General features: G+C 39.4%; 2 protein-coding genes across 2 annotated transcripts in view; both read left to right on the top strand.

The window, feature by feature from the left end:
• The first annotated feature begins 1,674 nt into the window (after nucleotides 1–1,674).
• foxd5 (forkhead box D5) lies at nucleotides 1,675–3,886 on the top strand. The gene has a single exon (XM_088630055.1). It carries the CDS (start codon nucleotides 2,370–2,372, stop codon nucleotides 3,429–3,431), a length of 1,062 nt encoding a protein of 353 aa, XP_088486181.1. The 5' UTR covers nucleotides 1,675–2,369; the 3' UTR covers nucleotides 3,432–3,886.
• A 5,959-nt stretch (nucleotides 3,887–9,845) lies between these two features.
• pgm5 (phosphoglucomutase 5) overlaps nucleotides 9,846–23,200 on the top strand; it is a 53,172-nt gene continuing 39,817 nt past the window's right edge. Inside the window, exons 1-6 of the mRNA XM_088630059.1 lie at nucleotides 9,846–10,805; nucleotides 15,102–15,264; nucleotides 16,923–17,069; nucleotides 19,197–19,322; nucleotides 19,839–20,029; nucleotides 21,945–22,099. Of these exons, the coding sequence (XP_088486185.1) occupies nucleotides 10,548–10,805; nucleotides 15,102–15,264; nucleotides 16,923–17,069; nucleotides 19,197–19,322; nucleotides 19,839–20,029; nucleotides 21,945–22,099 (1,040 nt within the window). The 5' untranslated portion in view covers nucleotides 9,846–10,547. The remainder of the gene's footprint in view (nucleotides 10,806–15,101; nucleotides 15,265–16,922; nucleotides 17,070–19,196; nucleotides 19,323–19,838; nucleotides 20,030–21,944; nucleotides 22,100–23,200) is intronic.

The following is a 23,200-nucleotide window of genomic DNA, read 5'->3' on the forward strand; positions in this document are numbered from 1 at the left end:
TGCAATTGTCGGAATATAAAATGTCTATTGTTTTATTAATTTAAATAATCGGAGTGGATTAATAATTTCTAGGACAGTAACATGTTGTACATTTCATATCTTCCAAATGGCTGATGGGCAGATTTACCATAATTGTTCTGAAGTATTTACATTTTACGAAATCAGTGGATTTTAGAACTCATTAGTTTGGTAGTTAGGCAGTTGCATGAATATAAAATATATGTCAAAGCACCTCAAAGTCGCAAAATTCTGGATAATTCGTTATAAGTGGGAAATTGTAAAGACTATCGGCACTTCAGTAAATTCAGATGATATTATTTTAGTTTCTCGTCCTGTGTCACTGTCCTGTTAACAAAACAATGAGTGAGATTGTGAAAGACAGAATTACGTTTCAGAAGATTAACACCTAAACCATTCAATTTTTATCCAGGACATGTGTGCGCAGGATCCGAGAGATAATTGAATTTGGAAAGGAAGGTTCAGACTATAAGCAATATTAAAGTGTTCCTTTTAAATTTATAAATTCCGTTCACCCGTTTTCAGTCTGCTTGTCCTTTTGAAATCGGCTAAAATATTCCTTTAAACTTGAAAAATTATTTTAAAAATAAGACGATAGTAATTTGCAGACCTATTATTTTTATTTTTTTGTGCAGCAGTCTTGTTGTATAGAATATCATTTACTTCAGTTTCCAGTAACAGTACTACATATATGCACTGTTATGCACTAGGTGTGACGGAATTAATAGTTACTTAAGGGTGTTAATGTTTTTAAAAGTGTGGCTCGAGCAATCTGTAGGCCTCTTTAAATGTTCATTAATTTCTTTATTAATGGTAAAAGCGGATATTCCTGGTCAGGTTGCTACATTTAAGAATGTAGCAGTTCAAAGACTCCTCTAGGACAAGTGCTCCTGGGATTATCCGAGTTTTTGAAAAGATTTCAGGCTGGCGGTCGAGGAAGTGGGCAGGGTCTTTGTTTTACATTTTAGTTTGCAATTAAGATGAACGTGCAGCACTGTTTAAACAAATATACAAGATCTAAAGGCTGCTTTGAGGATTTCTGTATCCATTTATACGCTTAAAGAAAGAAAATCTTCCACAAGGTGTTATTTAAACCCTCGCTGCAGCTGTGTCATTTCCTATCCGATTCTGATGTTGATGTCTTTGTTTCATGGCAGCTCCAGCACCTTTTTTTAATGCAAGCAGGGAGCCCCTCATGTCCATTTTCATGGTCATGCTACTCTCCAGGAACCTAAACGTGGAAAACTAAACTAAATTGAGCCCTCGGGGGTTAAGGGGAAGAAATGTGAGTTTTAATCTTAGGCGTGGTGTTATAACGTTCAATAGCCGCAATCTTGCGCCTATCGCTCATCTCCCACAGAGCTTCTGTGTTGCTTAAATGTAGGCACACATGAGTTTGTCTCATTATTATTGAATATTGGAATAGACTTAATTAATATCTACAGTGCCCTGATTTATAATTAACGAATGTATTCAGATTTAGAGACTCGGTTATAGTTCTCTTTAAACTGTAGACCACAAAACGATACGACTTCGATTCCGACTCGGGCGGTATTTGTAAGATCGAGAAGAATTCGTTTTACAGCAGTACTAAAACAAAAGCTAAGACTAATTCTCAAGAAATTTTAAAATGGAATATACCTATCACTACAAAGTTACAAACTAATAATGATAAAATAATGGTTTCGTTAAACGTTTGCTACGTTTTTAAATTAAATTAGAAACATTTTAAATGTATTTATAACAAAATTGATACCTTACAAAACCATCAATGTAATCGCGAAAACAGCGGATTTAATAATGGTGTTACTTTTTGTTAAATACGTCTACCCAGTATAAACGACTACTGTAATTAATCATGACATCTAAATAAGAAATACATGTGAAAAAAGTAAGTTTTTACACCCATAACTAAGAGCAGTAATTAAGTGTAAAACGCAGTACAGGACTGTTGGAAATGTTCAGCAATTCACCTGATAGTGTTATCTAGGCTGTAACGTAAATTTTACAGAATGTCTTAAAGTAATTATTATACTGAAAATGAACTTTAGTGGGGGGTTTTTAAATAGTGGCCGGAGAGCTATTAGCAGCCACTCCTCTTTGTGACAAGATTGACTCTGTCCATTACTGGTTCGCGATTTACCATTTCGGATAGGCTTGGCCATCTATTGGAAATGGGTTGGGTCAAAGGATCCACCCCTCATAAAAACCTGTTTCTGACGGAGACCTGGCATTCAGTTAATCTCGTTCAAGCGCAAAGAAAGTTTATTCTTCGATTGCTTCCGGGGGGGTGGGGGCGAGTCATTTAAAATTGATTGCCGCGCCGAAGAATCCTACGCGTCTTCAAGACCATGACCCTGTCCAACGATTACGAAGTTCCTCAACCACACACAGTACTCTCTCTTGAAGAAGATGAAATAGACATTATTGGGGAAGACGACTTGTATGATTGCCGGCTCCAGGGCCCATACTTGACCCAGTCAACTGCAGCAGAGGAGGGCGCGTCCCCTGAGGCCGGCGCGGACACGGAATGTTCTGAAGCCGATTCCTCGGGCGAAAGCGACGGCAGCCTCCCTACCGCGGAGACGCCTTCCTCCAGCAGACCCCAAAACAACTTGGTCAAGCCCCCGTACTCGTACATAGCCTTGATAACCATGGCCATCCTGCAGAGTCCACAGAAGAAGTTGACGCTCAGCGGGATCTGTGACTTCATAAGCAGCAAATTCCCTTATTACAAGGAAAAGTTCCCTGCGTGGCAAAACTCAATTAGGCACAATTTATCCCTCAACGACTGCTTTATCAAGATTCCACGGGAACCTGGAAATCCAGGGAAAGGCAACTACTGGTCACTGGATCCTGCCTCTGAAGACATGTTTGACAACGGCAGCTTTCTTCGGCGGAGGAAAAGGTTTAAAAGACACCAGCCGGAATTCGTCAAAGACGGACTTGCAGGTATGTTTTATCCCAATCTCAGCTGTTACCGACCTTATGGACGACCGTATGCCATGCACGGCCCGGCAACGGTACAGTCTGCCTCGCTGAGATATATTCCAGTTCAGGAGAGTGTCGTTCTGCCACAGGCTGCTCACCGTGTCCGGTATCCCGATATTAGCACTGGGAAGGTGCCCAATCCCAAAGGACCTCAGGTGCAAACCTGCACGCCCTCCCTGGATCACAAGCCCGCTGGTGTCCCGCAAAGCAAATGCTCCTTTAGCATCGAAAGTATAATCGGGAAGACGTCTCCTTCGTTTTTGCAAAATCCCAACCCTTGTGCGGCACTGGAGTTCCCGCAGTTCCTTCAGAGACCTACAAACTGTTTGCTTCCTCCCGTTTTTTCTGCTCCAAGAACTTTATTTTGCCCCGGTTCCCTCTTAAACACAATTTCTGCCAGTGAGCCCTACCCACACTGCTGACCTTACAGACCAGAATGGTAAGAGTCTTTGAGATTGTGAACTTTCAGTATATCTGCGACTGCGCAAAATACAGTATGAAAAAAATATATAATTTACCTGTATCGTCTCCATACCAATGACAGCAGGCATTTAGTCACTGGCGCAGAGTCGTCTGTTTATAATGAAGCATGATGTAAATAACCACTCAACAGAAGAACTGGAAAAAGTGCACGGTATTTGTTTTAGTGGTCTATGAAATGTATTAAAACGTTTGTATATATACAAATACATCGCTCTTAAAATCTTAATGTAAATAAATATAGTCTATTAATATATTTATTGAGCTTCCCATTATTGAAGCTACCTGTGATGCAATAGCGACATGACCTGAGTAGAACCCGTGTGTGAAATTCGAAAATGTTTTTTTTTCATGGTTGTATGTTGTAATAAATTGAAAATAAAGTGTGTAAAATAAATGTTTTCACCTTTTCCCATTTTTTCAGTATAGGAGTAAAATATCGATTTCGTAGTCATATCTGTGCTTACCTTAAACAATTAGGGGATTTTGGTTGTTTAAAAAGTAAATTACTTTGTATTTGGATGATTTGAGTAGTCAAGATTTATAGTTAAACCTCGACTACGCACTACGCAAGTTCGTAAGTACAATACAGCTCATTACAGTACTTTCCTAATTCTGTATTTCATTGAATTCGTATTTCATCAGACGTTGAGAATCTGCAGTGATGTAAAAATGACAAACATTAAAATATATAATGACAAGTGCATTAGATCCTTCAACACAGTACGCTATAATTCTGCATGGGACTATGACAGAGTCTTAGGAGGTGAGGCGGTGTGGTATCGGTGTACTGCACACAGCCTTCCTGTTCAACACAAATGCAATGTTGTCCCCGTGTTGGTGAAAATGTACTCGGGAATTGTCCAACGGACAGCCCAAAGATGTGATGGCTAGGTTAATTGTCAAGTTTGGCTTGTGTACGTGCACCCTGCTGAAGACTGGCTACACTACTCTCGGGTGTGTTCTTGTCCTTTAGCTGTGTCTGCAGAGTTTGGCTCCGGTCAGGCTCGACCCTCAGGATGACGCTGTTCTGGAAACTGGATCTAGCGAGTACATGCTGTATAACATTAGCTTTTAATCACGTTTTAAATGCGCGCTTTTCTTGGTTTGATTCAGCATGATGTGACCACAAAGGAGACAATCTTATTCACACTTAAGAGATGTCATGTTTTAAAATAATACGTTATGTGCTAGAGATGGGTTCGATCACCCCTCTACAAACTATGCAATCTCAGTAGTCTCGTTGTTAGACAAAACAATCCGTGGACAAGTCTCTTGCAGCCTACATTCATATATTAACTAATTCTTTTACCAAGAATGTTTTGTAGTTCACATCACGCTCAATGATTGACTTTTACTACCTTTATTGCTTATCACCCTTATTGAATTTAACTACTGCTTTTGCAGCATCGTATATTTTAATCGTTTTAGTCTTGAGCAATGTGATCTTAGTTTTTCAGATTGTATAACATTTTCTATTACAAATACATCTTTTCTAATACTAATACCGCTGCATTTTATTAACCTATACGAACCATTGCTTCATTTTATGCAGGGGTAGCGCCCTCTTGTGGTTTTTCTTTTATATTACGTGGACTAAAGGCACATTGAGATGGGCAGACTGCCGTTCTGTATGAACACTGTCGCTGCCATGCCGTGATTTGCGGTGACAAAATACATAGAACAGTCTGGTCTGCTTAGCAAGTGAACCATACACGTACAACAGCAATAGGGCAGATGGTTCATTATATGGAATAAACAAAACAGCTATTTTCTTAAAATGATTATTTTATTAAAAATCCGAAAAATCAAATGGAAGATTTCTACGAGTTACAGATAATGGTAGCAAAATCTTTGCACGCGGGCTTGGTGCAATTTTTGCTCATTCTTTCTGCCAGATTTGCTCACGTTCTCTTAAGTCAACGGCCATATCACTCTGCAACTCACAACTGGCAGCCCGCTGAAACTCAACAGGTGTGAGCCTGGTCAGTACCTGGTGAGTACTGACCAGGCTCACATCTGCTGAGCTTCAGTGGGCTGCCAGATGTGAGTTGCAGCCCTGGGAAAAGCTAAGGTTGGTGCTGGAAGAGGTGTTAGTGGGGCCAGCAGGGTTCGCTCACCCTGCGGTCCATGTGGGTCCTAATGCCCCAGTATATTGACGGAGACACTATAGTGTAGACAGGCGCCGTCCTTCATTAAAAATCCCCATCTATGAATTGGCTTCATTACTCTGCTCTCCTCCCCACTGATAGCTGGTGTGTGGTGAGCGTTCTGGCGCACTATGGCTGCCGTCGCATCATCCAGGTGGGGCTGCACATTGGTGGTGGTGGAGGGGAGTCCCCATTACCTGTAAAGCGCTTTGAGTGGAGTGTCCAGAAAAGCGCTATGTAAGTGTAAGCAATTATTATTATTAAGACGGCGCTTGGGGATCGCTGATGAGCAGCAGTTTTCAAGTCTTGCAGCAGATTCCCAGTAGGATTCAAGTCAGGACCTTCACTGGACCACTTAAAAACAATTACTTTCTTAGTTGTAAAACATTCCAGTGTCCAGTGAATTTTTATCCCAGGTCAATGTCTGAAACGTGTTTTACTTTAAGATTTGCCCGTACTTTGCTGTATTTACGTTCCCATCAGTCTTGACACACTTCCCAATCCCCCCTATAGAGAAGAGGAACTTTAACATTTGAACAAAACAGAAAGTCCCAATTCTGTCGTGCCCAATAACAAAAACGTTGCCATTTGTTTGCAGGATCACTCGAGTTCTTTGCAGGTTCTATGCTGGTTCTGAGAGTTTGTTTTCAGTTCCGTACAAGCTCTTGTCGGTGAATGACTGGGATACCGTTGGCTCACGGACATTATCTCCCTTCTCAGCCACTGAACTCTGGGACTCCTTCAGTTCCTTACCAGTTTCACCATTTCCTGGCTGCTCTCTTGGAGGGACAGTCCGATCTAGGCTGTGGCTTCTATTTCTTAATGATGGCCTTTACCACGTCCAAAGAGATATTCAGGATCTGTCAATTGTTTTTATACATTCATTTATTCAAACCGTGTCTTTAGACAGCCGTATCTCTCGAGTTGTTTTGAAAGCTCCTTGGTCTTCATGGCTGAGTCTTTGCTGAAAATTCACCAGAGGGTCAATCGCAGCGAATCTTTCGGATTTTGCGGGCGGCTCTGTACTACGTTGCCGACTGGTTAATATGGTACTATCTGGAGATCCTCTCCAGCTCTGAGCTCAATTGCCATGAAAAAGCGTGCGGAGCAAAGTTGTTGTTTTTCTGATTAACAGCAGGGGCTCCGACACAGATAATTTAAATTAATCAGTAAATTAATATGCATGCCAGGTTAATGTAGAATTATTGCTTTGTCTCATGATTATGAATGTCCATGACAAGTTAGTATTTAATTTATGAACTAATTTATGTTAAATACATATAAGGGTACATAACTATTAATGCGATGCTCGACTGCAATTAGTCGCGACACAAACGAGACACAAACGAGTACAGCAGCTACGGGTCCGAATTTGAACTTTTTTCGTATTATAGCGGCTTTTATATCTATTGATAAATGATAAACATTCATACGGAGATCCTTCGTATACAGTATATGAGAACGGTTATTTCAGTTTTATGTGTAGGCTGCATTTCTGTCTGGACAAGACTTGTGCACTTTTAGGGGCTACATTTGTTGCATCTAAGAGTTTTTTTTTTTGTGGATCACTGAGGTTGTGAGGTAGGTACCGATACAGTGTCCTGTATTTCGAACAATGACTGACGAAGGGATGTACTTACAGTACATATTCCTTACAACGGAGTTAGTTGTATCAAAAAGCACCTACTCATGACCAACAATTTTATTTTTCAACAAAAATAGCAATAGAAGGTGATAATACATGGCAGAAGATTTCATTTACATGTAAAAAATGTGTAGCTCTCAAAAGGTAAACTCCTGTTACAGATCTATTCAGTCCATTTTTTGTTGTCCGTGTTTCTCTGACCTAGTAAGCCATTGGGATTTTATAACAGAGTTTTGCTTGGTCTGCTTACCAGTGCATTAAGAGACAGTACTGTCACTGTGGCATGCGAGGTCCTACACAACCTGGGACGAACCACCTGTTCCGTTTCCACGACATTCAACACATCCCGGCTGTTTCACCACTGTTTTACTGGACCACTGCCACAGGACAGAGAAAGGCCGGTGTTCCGAAGAACTGTCATGGATAAATCACTTTTTAAAAGATGCTGATACGAGTTTTTTTTTTCTCTCTGTAACGTGCCCTAACATTTGCCTACACAGCTTCGTCACCGTACCCCGTACGGTGCCCCCAGGTGTAGAGTCCAATCACAATGAAAGACAACAAAAATGTTCCTTTGACACCTAGATGTGATCGTAGATGTTTAAAAACGTATTTCCTTAATTTCAGTTCTGTTCAGGATACCTGAAAATTCACTGTCGTATACTAAATGCTCTACATACAGCTACTATTGAAAACATTATTAATAGATTCCACTTTATTAATAAACGTGTGTTAATAAACTATTTTAATGCATAAAATTGATTACATAAAATGTACATACAATTCATTGCTTAGTAACTTATTACTTATTTCCACTATATTCGGCAACGTTCAAAGGTGATCCAGTGTTCCGCTTAGTACGCGATAAAGTTGCTCAAACCTTGAGAAGAGGTGGTTTAAGTTGGGGCCCTAATTCAGTAACTTCTGGGTAGCAGCTGTGCCTTCGAGTTCGTTGCAATGCAGAACAGGTTTGAGTGCGGATCCACGGACAAATTTGAGCAGCCAAGTTCGTCGCACTTGGTCTTAAATTGGCGCACTTGTTACGCACTAGTACGCCGCTTTGCAATTGGCACCATAATGAGATAAATCATGGGAACTACCGTTATTGTCCTGCGATTGACTGGCGCCCTGTCCAGGGTGAACCCTGCCTTGCGCTCGCAAATGACATGACATGACTATTATTGCACATAGACCATTCAACTAACTCTGTGGCTCATTAAGGTACTTCTGTGCACATAAATTAAGCTATGTTGGCCACAGAAAAGCTTTGAATACTTATGCTATCATGCTTTTTCCATTTCCTTTCATGTAAAATGTTTATTTTCTTTGCTTAGATTTTTCTGGAGTAGACATGACTGCGTAAGCTTTAAAAAATGGGGAAATGGAACCAGAAGATGGCTCCACAGCCGTAATGCTGTGTCTTTTTTCTTTTCCTTTCAGAACGAAATAAAAAAATACCTGTTCCACAACAGGGAAACCCTGCAAGGGTCCGAATACTTCTGCAGGGCACTACACAATGCGACACGAATTACAACATTTATTTTCTACTTCATAGTTCTATGTGCCACGGTATAGCGTTAAAAGATTTAAGCATAATTAAATGTCAACCTATCTTCCAAACAAGCAAAGCACACTCCACATCGCTAAGACTCTTCAATATGAAATAAACCTGCATTAATACTTTAAGGCCGCAAGATGGGGATATCGGTCCTCTAACACCGCGTCGATGGATGCTCAACTTAGATCTAATAGTATACAAGCAAACTGGAGCATACTATACAACTTTCAGTGTTGTGTACGGTTTATGGTCCTCTGTGCCACCACTTAAGGGCGACACAAGGAATATATAATTACACCCCGTTTCCAAAATTACTACAGTAAAACAATCATCTCTTCACATGGTTGTGAGAAGTATTAAAACAACTGCATTGTTATTGGTTTGTGCAGTAAAATGAACCTTATCTGCGTGCAGTAGGTATATTGTGTCATTATTTCTTTATATACACTAATCCAGGATAAACACAAAACACTGTCAAAAAAAATCATTTTAGCAGTATGATTTCGGAATTTCATCGGCATCTTCCCACTCATTTCACATCTGTGCTTCAGAATGAATTGTCAACATTTTTCATGTTTCCCAACGGATATTAAATGTTTTTTTTACTGTGTTTTAACATAATGCTGTTAAGCACTCTCTGGTAATCTGTCGCAAAGGGCGCTATAACAATTAAAAGGTTGATCGTTTGATTTACCCCAACATTTACAAACCATAGCTCATTTCAAAGCTACTGTACACGATTCACTCATTCTCTTACGACCCTCTCTTTGAACAGGCTGAGAAATGTTACTTACGAACCCATTAAAAATAATCTTTTGCAGCGATTTCGTAAGCTAAGTTTCAACATCTCTCAAATAATGTAATAGTATTGGTGCGTTTCCAAGATGTATTAAGTCTGCCACTACAACAGCGAAGACCTATATCTGGCATCAGCGGGAGAACACGGATAACATATAAGGCAATTGCTTGTGCGGCACCAGGTTTCTGTGAAGTCTAATGTCACCTCACATCATACTGTTTTGACTTCTTGTAAGATCGCGAAGCGGACGCGCGTTTCTCTCTGTTGATCCAGACAGCATTTGACTCTCCGCAACAAGTGTCGCTGCACACAAAAAGCATCCAGTTACAACACTGGCAGAAGACAATTCTCTCCTCTCTCCGTGGGCTATTTTAGGCTCCCGTCACAGCTGATCGCAAAGGTTTTTGGCCCTCCCCGAATTTTTGGCAGCCCGCTGTCCTTGTTGAAAGACTTGTTTGAAAAAGGGGGAGTTGTCAAACGAAGCCGTGGTTTGCGAGCTTCTCGGAATAACAATAAGTTATACTACTGTATGCTTATTTTTCGAAATTAGATTTACCGCGGTTTCAACAACAACAACAACAACAACAACAACAACAACAACAACGGACACCATAAAGGGGTTACCTTAACTTCAAACCGGTTTTACAAAACAGTGGAATCCACAAGAGTCTGTATAAAAATATCATCCAGCTATCTTCAAGGTTTTCAAGTAGACCTACTGCCTCAAAGAAACAGGGGCTGCAGGTTAACGCGAGTTTTTTTAATATTAAGGAAACAGTGCTGTCGAATGCCTTCAACATTTTAGACCGTATTGTATTTATCAGTGTCTGATTTGCATCATTCTGCATCGTATTTATACTGCCAACGCAAACTCTCAAGTAAAGCAGAAGTAGGATTCGAAAGACAATGGAGGTAAGCCCTATTCCTGTGGTCACTGTCCAGACAGTCCCGTATGACGACCAGAGACCGGGGACTAACGGGCTGAGGAAGAAGACGGTGGTCTTCGAAAGCAAAAGGAACTACTTGCAGAATTTCATCCAGAGCGTCCTCTCGTCCATCGACCTCAGGGACCGCCAGGGGTGCACAATGGTAGTAGGCGGCGATGGCCGATACTTCAGCAGGACGGCCACGGAGGTTATCGTCCAAATGGCTGCTGCCAACGGGGTAAGGTGAACTTTGTTGCAGTACAGGACCGGCTTTTTCACAAAATGGACATAGACTAATCTGTGTCGCCCCGAAAGGGTTAAATTTATACGCACTCAAAGTTTTTTTTTTTCACTTTAGCATTATCAAAAACGACAGAAGCTGGAGAAATGCGTTTAATGTATTCGTTTCTATGCTCACATTTTTTATAATATTCCAATAATACAATTATTTTATTATTGGAGACTGTTGATGGGGAAAGGGGAGTCTGGTCTACTGGTCTACGACCCTCCTCAGGAGCAGGCGGTTAAAAATGATTTATCATGATTGAAAACGCATGAATGGACAGTTAATTTGTGATTTTGATGTTCGTATGATACGCGTAATTCAACTACTGTAACGTCTTAAATCATCACAAAAGACTCCAAACAGAATCTTGTAGCTTGTGCTCTGTTGGACAGTACATGACGGTACTTCAGTACCCTCGCACTAACAGAAGGCTGAGTTGTTAACACCCGTTTTAACAAGAGCTATACGATGTATTTCAGTGGAAACCACAGTCCTCTCTCTTCTGATAAAGTATGCACAGCCTGAGCAGAAGGGCTGTGACCTTCCCTGTATGGTAATGTTTCTGTGGCTCAGCACTGACCAAGACCTCCCTCTTGGAGGATGAGAGGATATCCAGCCTATCGGTATAGCCCCGTGCCCTGAGACATCCTCTAAAGGTACCATAGTGGCAGAAGATGGGTGACTGGTCTCGTCTGGACTTTTGTTCCCTGGTGTCCAAATGTGATCATCAATCTCGTATCACTTGTCACAACATCAGTCCTGACCCAGACCCGTGAAGACCAAATGTTGGAAAGTCTAGGAAGTATCCTACTTAATAACCTAGGTGTTTACCACAGTATAATGTGGTAAAAGTGTAGTACCGTGGAGTGGTGTTGCAGAAGCACTGTTATCTGTCATTACTGTTATAATGGAGATGACAGATCAGATTTACTTCTGATTCCTCAGATGTAAAGCAAAAATACATCATTATAAAAAATAACTATTATTCACCATCACTTTTAGTAACCACTTGTCCAGTTCAGGGTCACAGTGGGCCGGAGACTATCCTGGGAATCACTGTGCACAGGGCAGGATACAGCCTGGACAGGATGCTAGTCCATAGCAGGGAGCAAGAGACACAGACATGTACCCTTGCACACCAGGGCTGGTTTTACAGAATCCAGCTAACATACCAGCATGTCTCTGAACTGTGGAAGGAAACAGGAGTACCTGGAGGAAACCCACATGCAAACTCCACACAGACAGCACCCCAGGAAGGGCTCCAGTGCTGTGAGGCAGCAGTGTTAACCACAATGAATCCTAATTGCAATCACAAGGTTGCTATTACTTGAAGATAGGCACTTTTTTCTAGTGCATAATTCTAAAAATGCAAATATGTTTTTAATGTCTTTTATGCTTATCACATAAAAAACTGTTGCACAGTCCTTCGGTTTGTCTTAGTCTCTTCCACTTCTATCCCATATACAACAGCTTGTAGCCAGTCTCATATACAAGATATGGTTACACCTAATCATGTTCTGTAAATGTCTAATTTGGTAAGAAAATTGCTAAAAAAATTACAGCTCCTGTCTATCCAGCACCTGTAAGCTTTATAAAATCATTGTGTCATTACTGTTCATTTTACTGCTGGAGGTGCTCTTAGGAAGCTCACGTATTACAGAGAAAATGGCTCTTCTGGACACTATTATTGGCCACACCCTGCTGTGTGGCTGAACTGCTTTATTCATCAGGTCTGAATATCTAAAAATAATGTGATATGCAAAACACCAATATGAAGATATAGAATTATAACAGGTTTATTTCTTCCCCCTGCAGTATCTTTCCTCTCCTAGGCTCTAATTTCCATTCTGAAACACACCACAGAACAAAATACAATTTTTTTAAAAATAGTATTTTTTAATGTGTTTATTCAGGACTTACACCTACAGTAGATTGACTAGGCTTGTTTAATTACCATTCCATTCTTTTTTTGTGTTTGATTGTTGCTTTCTGAAAGACAGACCTCAGAGAAAACCTTCTGGTAAACGCAATTATCAATATTTGTGTAGTCTTGAAACATATAAATAACTTTCCATGATGTGGATCAGGAATGTTCTGTCATCAAACATATTACATTTTAGCTAGTGTTATTAACACAATATTTATGAGAGTGAAATGCATCTTGTTTATTTACTAAATAAAGAAACAATTCTAACAAATGAGTAATCATCTAAGTGCACTTGTGTGTGAATTCAGAATTGTAATACAGAATGTGACATAGGGAAGAAAGAACAGGGAATTCAGGCACCAATTGCTTCTTGGGGCCACCTGCTTGTAATGGAAGTGACTGTCTAAAACCATATGAGAGGGTCTTTAATTTAACTGCCTTGACAACTGTAAGTGAACAGTGGGAAACATCTTTTCCAGTTACCACTTACAGCATCTTTCTCTTTAGAAAATGCTTGGAAGAAGCACAGCATCAATGATTTGATGTTCTGTACTCGCCCTGTGTCAGAAACATTCTACAATACAAGCACCAGAAACCTTTCCCAGGCCCAGCAGTGTGTTTTCCACCATCATCAAGTGGTGTTGGTTATCTTGTATGCTTCTGAATAAGATGGAACAGTGCGTCTGAAGTACCCAGAAGTGCGATCATCCAAGGATCTCTGGAATACACTTTACACTCGTTGCAATGTTTCTGGAGCCCCATATGAGAGCTCTACTGCTGATACTGTGCATTCAGACAGAAGCCCTCCAGAATCACACACGATGTTTGTGTATAGACGTACAGGCAACGTACTGTATATAACATCAGGATTTCCAGGAGCAGAAGACACTGTTGTAATGGTCAAGTCTTCAGATGTATGAGGTTGTGAAGTAAGGTTTATTTGGTTCTGGATGGTAATGGTCTATAAAACTCAATAATTGAAAAAAGTGGAGCTGTTTCAGTCCCTCGGCCTAAGCAAGGGAGAATGAAGTAAGGCACATACTAATATTAGAAAGGAACGAAACCTGCTAAAGTTTATGACTCATGCAGCTGAAATGAAAAATGGACTGCAACCCAGTTGAGAATCTTGCACATTCCTGGTAAATGAGCAAACAGAGGAACATTACAGATTCCGCACCTGTGATGGTTCGAGAATGTTAGAAATGTATATAGACAAAAACATGAAAACAATGAAAAATGTAATACAAGCATCATCATAAAACACTGCTAATATAGACAAAAGTCACTTTACCATTATTATTATTACAGTAATAACTTTAAGATTCACATAAGACCTTGAAAGTTAATAATAAAATGAGCTGATGTAAACAACCACTTGCTTTCATTTTAAAATATTTGTTTACATTTACAATAATATTCTCAAACTGAAGCTCCTTTATACTCTTGTCAATAATGTCATAATCATACTAAGACACCATGATGCAGATCATCCTATGCTTTTAATCTTCACATGAAATCTTGCTTCGTTTTCCAGTTACCTGCTTATGACCTTGAAAATGCTGCAACACAGCAAATCTCTCTCATTCCGTGTCTGTCCTACCCATATGGGTTAACTGATTACACAGTCCTGAGGTAATGAAAAGCCATTTTTGCCCTTTGACACATTGAAGAACCACTAACATTTAAGAAAAATCCAATATGGACAGTGAGAGCCATGTTATAACTTCAGCCATTTATTAACTATTAATAAGCGATAAGTGAACTGTTTGCTGCAGAAAAGCCATTTAATGGCAGCAGATACCAGCGAAAACTGGTGATTTAAATGTAAATCATTAAATACTACTTAGAATTTTACCAATCCTATCTGTAGGATTAGTGCATACTTAGTATTGCACTTGCACTAGACCTGCACTTGAGTATGACACAGTGAATGAATGGCACTAACACTGAGTTAAGAACATAAGAATGGTTTTCGAATGAGTAGGGGTAATTTGTGCCAGCTTGGACCACAATTTGGTAGTTCGGTAGTCAAGTGAATCTAAAATTTCATCCAATCATTTCTCAACAGCATCCAGAGTTCGGGCCTCATCCACCTGGCTGGGAAGCCTGTTCCAGAAACCCATTCACTTACTCTTTGAGTAAAGAGTTCTCTGTCCTTAATATATTCCCCTTAAATTTCCTATTTTGAGCTCATGTCTTTGCTCCATTACTTAGTGTGAAACAGTCCCCTAGGTTGAGTTTATCTGTATCCCTTAGGATTTTGTATCCCTTATACAAGATCTAATGCAAACAAAATATTTGCTTGCAATGCTGTTCTTCAGATTGGTCGTCTGGTTATTGGACACAATGGGATCATGTCGACCCCAGCTGCATCATGTATAATCCGAAAGATAAAGGCCATTGGAGGGATAATTCTCACTGCGAGTCGCAACCCAGGAGGGCCTGGAGGAGATTTTGGGATAAAATTTAACGTGGCCAATGGAGGTGGGTTCTCGTCTGCAGACGAAGATTTTGTACAGCACACTTGTTTGTCAACTGTTTTTTTCTTGTAATGTATCTAGAAAGCACAAGCGGCTCAGATCCTTGATGGATTAGATCCATTTGATCCCGGTCCCATCACACTGATCACTTTCTCAGGATGATTATCGCTGCCCAAAGAATGTGCAATTAGGAGCGAGTGCAAACAAAATATCTACCAAAACATTTCAGACAGAAACATTCAGTGAGAACCAATCGTGAAGAGTGTTCCCAAAGCTGACTTCAGGCAGCCCTGAGGTAACTTGTGAATGCATTTCTAGGATTTTGTGATATGAAGAAATGAAGGAAGAGGGAAATTATTTTGGACTTGCTGATGATAGGGAAATAGTTTTAGTAACTGGATTTGACCCCCACTTCCTTCTGCCTTTAGTGAGGAGTAGCTTGAGGACACACTTGATCAGTATGTCAGGGCTGTTCTAGAGTTGAATAAACACCTGTGCTGTACATTGTTTATTCCTCTCGCTGACATTGCACATTCACCTCTAAAACATTAGTAAAGTTCTATTTGAGCTCTTTGGTAATATGGATTGGAATTTCAGCAATGTTACACTCATATAAATAGAGCAAAGCTGATTTTCTTTTATGTGTTGTTAACTGAAAGTGCTGGAGTCCTCTGGGAGGTGCCTTCAGCACTCTATTTGTCACTTCTGACTTGGGGGTTGTGCTGACCAGGGTTTGGGGTCTTGTAAGTGTAATGGAAGAAATCATCTCTTATTACCGCTGAAAATATTAATAATGTTGTAGTATAGTGGGAATTGTGCTCGAGAGAATTCCAAGAAATTCCTCAGCACCAAAGGATTTCAGCAGTTTCTGCAAATATGGCTCAGTTATGTGTATTACAGTGTACTATGAAATTGTCCCTCCCAAGCTTAATAAAGAACCTGGATATTGTAAAGGAAGGCATGTTGGCACTAACTTAAAAGTTGAGGTGGCACTGCCAGACATTGTAAAGACTTTAAAAGTCTTAAAAGCAGTTTTACCAAAGTAAGCATTTCTCACAATAACGTCACGGCATTCTGTGTAAAATCACACAGCGTGCAGAGTACAAGATAGACATGAAATTTGTTTTAAAACATGAATGTTTTTTGACAAGATTTAGACTTGAATCCGAATTAAAGCAGTGCTGTTTCATGTTGTATTACTTTATGATGTATGTTGCTTTAGTCATCTGCAATACTTTCAGTATTTCTGTGGCATGTTTGGCACGTATTATCACAGTTTCAGTTTATAAATGATGCATGAACATGAACCCAAATTTAAAAACTGGTATTTTGTATGTAAAATATTGATGTACAGCAGTCAAATGTAAACACAGCTGCTCCATTGAATTACTGTTATTTTAGTTGGTGTTGAAGAAAGATATCGTTACAGCAGTGTTTATATTGCTATAATTATTCTCATTGCTGTACCTTTGCATTTAATTTCAGTCAGCCAACACTAGTGTAGCCCACCATATAGGCCTTGTATGCCTTGTGGACATGTTTTCTATCAGTGTTTTCATGTAAATGAGGACAGCAGTTAAGAAGTAATGCCTGACGTGGATTGGTCTTCTAAAAGCAGGATTATATATTGTCTTTTCTCTTCTCCTGGTTCTTGCCTGGCAGGCCCATCACCTGAGTCTGTGACAGACAAGATATATCAGATTAGCAAGACCCTGGAGGAGTACGCCATCTGCCCTGACCTCCGGATAGACCTCGCGCGGCTGGGCAGGCAGGACTTCGACCTGGAGAACAAGTTTAAACCCTTCAGAGGTACAGTTCCCCACCTTCAGTAGGTTTAAACCTCAATAATTTCATCCTAAAGAAAAATATTCATGGATTTGCAGAACAGTACAGTGTAACTACATGCACATGGATTGTATTCTTTAAAGAAGTAAGGATAATGAGGACACTTAAACAAGCTTTCCACAGTGTCTGTGTGACTGTTAGCTTGTTTCTTCAGGATGGCAAGTCAGATGAGAAGATCTTAGCCCAATATAGAAAATGGAACTTAACCACAGAGGTCAAAGGTCTTGTGTCATTTGTTGTTTTTGTCTCAGTTTAAAGTTTTCAAAAATTGAATAAAACAAGAACAAATCACCATCAGTGATGCCACCCTCCAGGATTCCATCCAAAAGACACCTAAGATCATTACACTGTCACAATAGAGGCCTTGTACAGTAAAGATTTGGATTACTGTATATTGTACCATGGATCATAATGGTAGAAAGCTCCATATAGATGCTATAAAGACGAGATCCAGTGATGTCAGGGGAAGGAATTCAGAAGCTCCCATTATGGAATGGAATATCCTTGTTTAGAATAGTGGATACAGAAGAAACATTTTCAAAACACAATCCGGATATTCCCAAATGTGTGAAACAAGCCCTCCCCCTTCCCCCATAGATATCCATTGTACAGTGGATATGACAGTAAGAAAAGAAAGAAAGCTCGTATTCTGTAAAGGAAGCTCGTATTGCAATTGCTAGTCCCAGACCGAGTAAAACCCACCATCATTTAAAATACGTTCTCTAATGTGAATCCATTTAGTCCCAAAAGTTTGGAAGAATTCGAGGAATTACTTGTAAGGAGTTCATGATATTGGGAAACAGGAGAATGGGAAAGCCAAGTCTTTTAATTCTGTGAAGCTCCAAGTTGTCATGATGTAAATTATCATCCTTCGGCCCAAAAATGCAATCTACAGCCAACAGAGGAACATTAGTATAAATTAAATCTTGAAATCTATATGGAGAAACCAGAATTTCTTTAAGTGGTAATCAAGGAATGGGACAGTCAGGATTAAACTAAATACTATGCACACAAAACAAAAACAGAAAACTGAAATAAAATGTGAAGGTTTGAGAGCACTGCAACCATAGCTAATATTATACTCTGCAGGACATATCATTTAATCTTGGTTGCTATTTTTGGATCGTTAAACTTCAGTTTACCATATGGCAATCAAACCCCGGTACAATGTTAAAAGAAAAAATGCACTGTTAAGATAATGAGAGTTCAGGCTCGAACCAGAGACCTCTGGGTTATGGGAATTGATCTGGGTGCCAAACAAGTCCCTGGTTTCTGGTTTGCCACTCAGCGAGTAGGACCATACCTTTTGGGGGATTTATCACTTAATAGAAGTTCTTTAGTACAAAAAGCATCTAGGCAGTCTACTCAATTAATAAGTCCTTTGACACTTACCAAGTATTCATGAATGTTGTCAGATGAACTCAGAATGGCCCTAGTAAAGACTGTGCTGTTAAAATGAGTTTAATATTTATAAATTCTATTTTAATATAGGAGTATATGAACTATTTTTATATCTTTGGGACATTTCCAAGGTATTCTTCTTGTTAATCAAAACAAATGGGATTTTTCTTCCATTCTTGACAGTTCTTTATTTATTTAAGCTTTACAGCCCTTGATTGGTTATACAGATTATTTTTTAGAAATACATCAATATTGTTGAAAAGCAAACAAGATTAATTGCAGTTTAGACCTAGTACAGGGTTATTTAATCCCACTGTTACAAATTTTAAAATGAATGTCCATGTCAGTATGGGTGTAGACGTTCTGTGCTGTGCTGAAAGTGGCTATAGAATGTGGAAACATTATCAGAAATATGCAAAGGTTTAGTGCAAATACCCATTTTGTTAATAGACTCAGAATACTGTGTAATGCCGCAGTACATAGATATTTGATTTCTGGTATCTGTATTTATTCTGAACACTTTGAAAGCATCACAACAACAACAACAAAAACAACGATGATGATGATGATGAAAATACTTTAACCGTTATTGCTACATGTGTACTTAATGATTATTCTCCGATTATGTTTGTGTTTTTTTAATTTCAGTTGCTTATTTATCTGGTGTTGTCTGACTCTGCTTGATTTCAGTGGAGATTGTGGATTCAGTGGAGATTTACCTCAACATGCTGCGCAGTATTTTTGATTTCAGTGCCATCAAAGGGCTTCTGACTGGACCTGATCAACTGAAAATTAGGATTGATGCAATGAATGGAGGTAATCGGATCAATTCTATGACAGGACAGTGTGTTTGAAATATTTGCAGTATGTTTCAATGGGGATTTAAAAGTTAAATGATTGGCCTACATAAATGCTGAAATCAGTTGAATTTTCAATATATTATGAAACTGATAATGTATGGTATTATACAGTATACATAATATTATGATATTATGAAAGGAGGTATGTTTTAGATTAATAAATTATTCATAGCTACTGCATTTTTGTATTGAAGTGTCTTTCCCTCATTCTTTCAAGTTGAATAGGTTTGCTTACTCACATTTTTTACTTAATAATGTAACATACCCTCATTTTTTCATCTTTTCTTTAAAGAGTTGGCCCGACTGTGTGGAGATCAGTCAGGAACAGTTCTTTACAGCTCTAACATTGAGTGCTTCCGGAAATGTTCCCTGTGTCTGTCATGCAGGCACAGGATCTCAGTACAGAGTTGCGTTATCTTAGGAAGTAGCGGTAATTGTAACCTGGGAGTGGCTGTATTGCTTGTGGTTCCAGTGATGGGGCCTTACGTGAGAAGAATTCTGTGTGATGAGCTGGGCGCCCCGGCGAACTCTGCTGTCAGCTGTGTGCCCCTGGAGGACTTTGGGGGCCAGTATCCGGACCCCAGCCTCCCATACGCAGCCTCGCTGGTGGAAGCTATGAAGGGTGGGGAGTTCGGCTTGGGTGCAGCGTTGGATGGAGATGGGGTAAATATCACCCTTCTGCCTTCTTCATTTCTGTTGCTCTCTGTATAGAAAGGGAAACCATGTCTGTATGGTCTAACATTTGTTTCTTCAGTAGACTGACTTTATCATTTGTGAGCTTAAGCTCCAATAGGCAGATATGTTCTCACACTCAAAACAGGACAAAATTGTTCTCTATACTGAAAAATGTGAAGAAAGTTTAAAAATCTATACTTATTATACACATTTTAATTAGGGAATTTTAAAAACATTGAATCATTTTTGTTAATGATTATTCAGTTTAGTCATACACACAAATGGTTGTTCAAGTGATCATCATTGTGGAAGACACTATTGTTGTGTTGAAATGCATCGTTCTATTATTTTCTGTGCAATTTAAGAAATCAAATGAATAAATTAATCTTTGAAATGAAATACTGTGGACCCTGTCCTGCTTTTGAGTGTGAGACCAATCATTTTTCTAAACCTCAATTGCAAATGATAAATATTCCAAAATTACTAATAATTGTAATTTCGTATGTCTTTCATATAAACACTTTATGCAAACATATTTGAAAACCAATGTTAGCATCCAGTTAAAAGGTAATTTACTGAAATGAACTATGGAAATGAACACAAGGACTCCTTATTTTGGGCTGTTGAATGACATTATGTCTTGCACTGATGTTTTGCTTTCAAAAAATATGTTTCTGCCATCATGTTGGTGTCAGATTCAGTAATCAATGCTGATACTGGAAAAATCATTTTTAACATATTTTAAATGTGTATTATTACACTTCCATGGGTTTACTTCCTGGGGTGCTATTTGCATGGAATTTGCAGTTTTAACATATTTAAAATGTATATTATTACACAACTCTGGGTTTAATGCCTGCAGTGTTATTTGCGTGGAGTTTATATGTTCTCCTCGTGCTTGTCTGGGTTTCATCCGGGTGCGTAGCTTTCATCCCACAGTCCAAACTGGTTGGTTAATTGGCTTCTGGGAATATAAATTGGCCCCGGTGTGAGTTTGTGCGTGTGTGTGTGTGTTTCTGTCTGTGTGTGCCCTGCGATGGACTGGCATTCTGCCTTGCACCCGTTGCTTGCTGGGATAGACTCCGGCTCCCCCTCAGCCCTGTGCTGGATAGAGCAGTTAGAAAATGTATGGATGAATAATCACACTATGCTCATAAGAAACATATGTACTCTGTTCTACATAATTAAATATGACATAAATACAATTGGTCTGATATTTTAATTCTCGTACCCTGGGTCATAAATCAGTGCGAGAATGGAGATGAAATCAAACTGTAGATAATTTCCTCTGTGACTTGGCAACTGGCATAACAAACACAAGCATTACGTTATACTTTCAGAACAGGCATCACAAGACAGCCTTTCCCTGCAGCACTGATGCAGGTTTTCTGTTCCAGCTATTGCTAAGCCTAGAAGTTTTGTACATTAACATGTTGTAGGCATTGTTATTAACAGACCTCATACCAAGATCTTAGGACAAGTATGGTGGATTTTTCTTCCTGAATGTGGGATGTGAAATAACCCTTTGGCAACATTCGTGATGCCTTGATCAAACCTTAAACTATGCCGATTATCATGTCACAGCGGACTCGATGGAGACAAAAAGCATGTTTGTAAAGTTTCCAGCCGCTGTTCCTCTCTGCTTTTAATTAGCGTAGTTGTGGAGCAGGTATCATAAACAGAGCCTGTTTAAAATTGTGTTGGAGGCCTCCAGTTTCCTTTTACTGCAAAGCTCAACCAAATATTCTCTCAGGTAGAGTACAGAAATGCATGAAAACAGATTTCCAAGGAACAAGATTTTTATGCGGCTGAGAACAAGTCATTTGCCATTTCCTCATTTAAAGGTGTGAGGCAGTTTGAAAATGATCCTGGCTTTGACATGTTTGTCTTTTGCTCCTTGCAGGATCGGTACATGATCCTCGGGCAAAATGGATTTTTCGTGAATCCCTCGGACTCGGTGGCTGTTATTGCTGCCAATCTTTCGTGCATTCCCTACTTCAGGGAGATGGGAGTCCGGGGCTTTGCACGAAGTATGCCCACCAGCACAGCCCTGGATAGGTAAGGCTCCGAGTTAGGATTACTCATGTATTAGAGCCCCTTTATGAACCTGTAAGTCTGTAAATAAAGCTAAATGAGGCTTATTATCTGAAAGCTGATCATATAGATGAGTAGATATTGTGCCTTAACAACTTACTGTATACATCGTATAATGAAAGACTTTTTAGAACTAAAAGTCTGCATCACAGAATCAGAATGGCAGGTTAGCTCTGTTACAATGTTCAACATCTGTGAAGTGGTGCACAGACACACAGAGACAGTTGGCGTGTCATTTGAAATAACTCCAGTTCATGCAAACCCTGAATCAGGTGGCGAAAAGGCACAGTTCGAATAGTGAGCTTTACTGGGGTGACTCACTTGGCTGAAGGGAATGATAACTCATCTGTATGGATGGAGCCGTCAGGACTGACCCCCAACATAAATTTTACTGGCATGGAGGTGCAATGTAGGTGAAGATGGGGTGGATATGAAGTATGATATTTATACAGACATATGCAAAAGTGGGTGAGATTAGGGGTTGACCTCCTCTGAATTTTTTTTTTTAACTTCAGAAACTGGTGTGTCAGACAGTTTTCCTATTAATAGCCTTATCAGTGCAAAAGTGAGAATGATGTCTTTCCAAATTCACAATCCACTCTGAGTCCCATGTACTTTTTTGTCTGTGGCACAAGAGGGGCTAGAACTCTTGTAATAACAAGGTCGTGGGTTCAGGTTCTGTGCAACACTGTATTGTTGATGTCTCACTATGCAAAAGTGTAGGGAAAAAGCATCTGAAAAATGCAGAATATATTTTAAAACTAAAACTACTACAGACTTGAACATTTTCAAAATTACTGATAAATGTATTGGAGAATGTGAAGCAATAGAAATTGAGTAAGTTTTGTCAGATAGAAAATCTACAACTTCTGTGTTCACCTGGAAAAGAGATTTATAGAAACATTAAACAATATTGCTTCCACACATGTGAATAATTCTTGATCTCTCACTGTTTTCTCTGCTGCATATCTAGATGCTGAAAAATGCACAATAGGTTTTTAATACAATCATTTTTAGAGTGGCATTCTACTGTATATGTCTAAATATCTGTTTTTTTGTGCTACA

Source organism: Lepisosteus platostomus, chromosome 4, assembly GCF_059453375.1.
Source record: "Lepisosteus platostomus isolate fLepPlt1 chromosome 4, fLepPlt1.hap1, whole genome shotgun sequence".
Taxonomy (NCBI): domain Eukaryota; kingdom Metazoa; phylum Chordata; class Actinopteri; order Semionotiformes; family Lepisosteidae; genus Lepisosteus; species Lepisosteus platostomus.

Coding starts and splice junctions, on each gene's coding strand:
- foxd5 (XM_088630055.1), top strand. CDS start 2,370: ATGACCCTGTCCAACGATTACGAAGTTCCTCAACCACACACAGTACTC.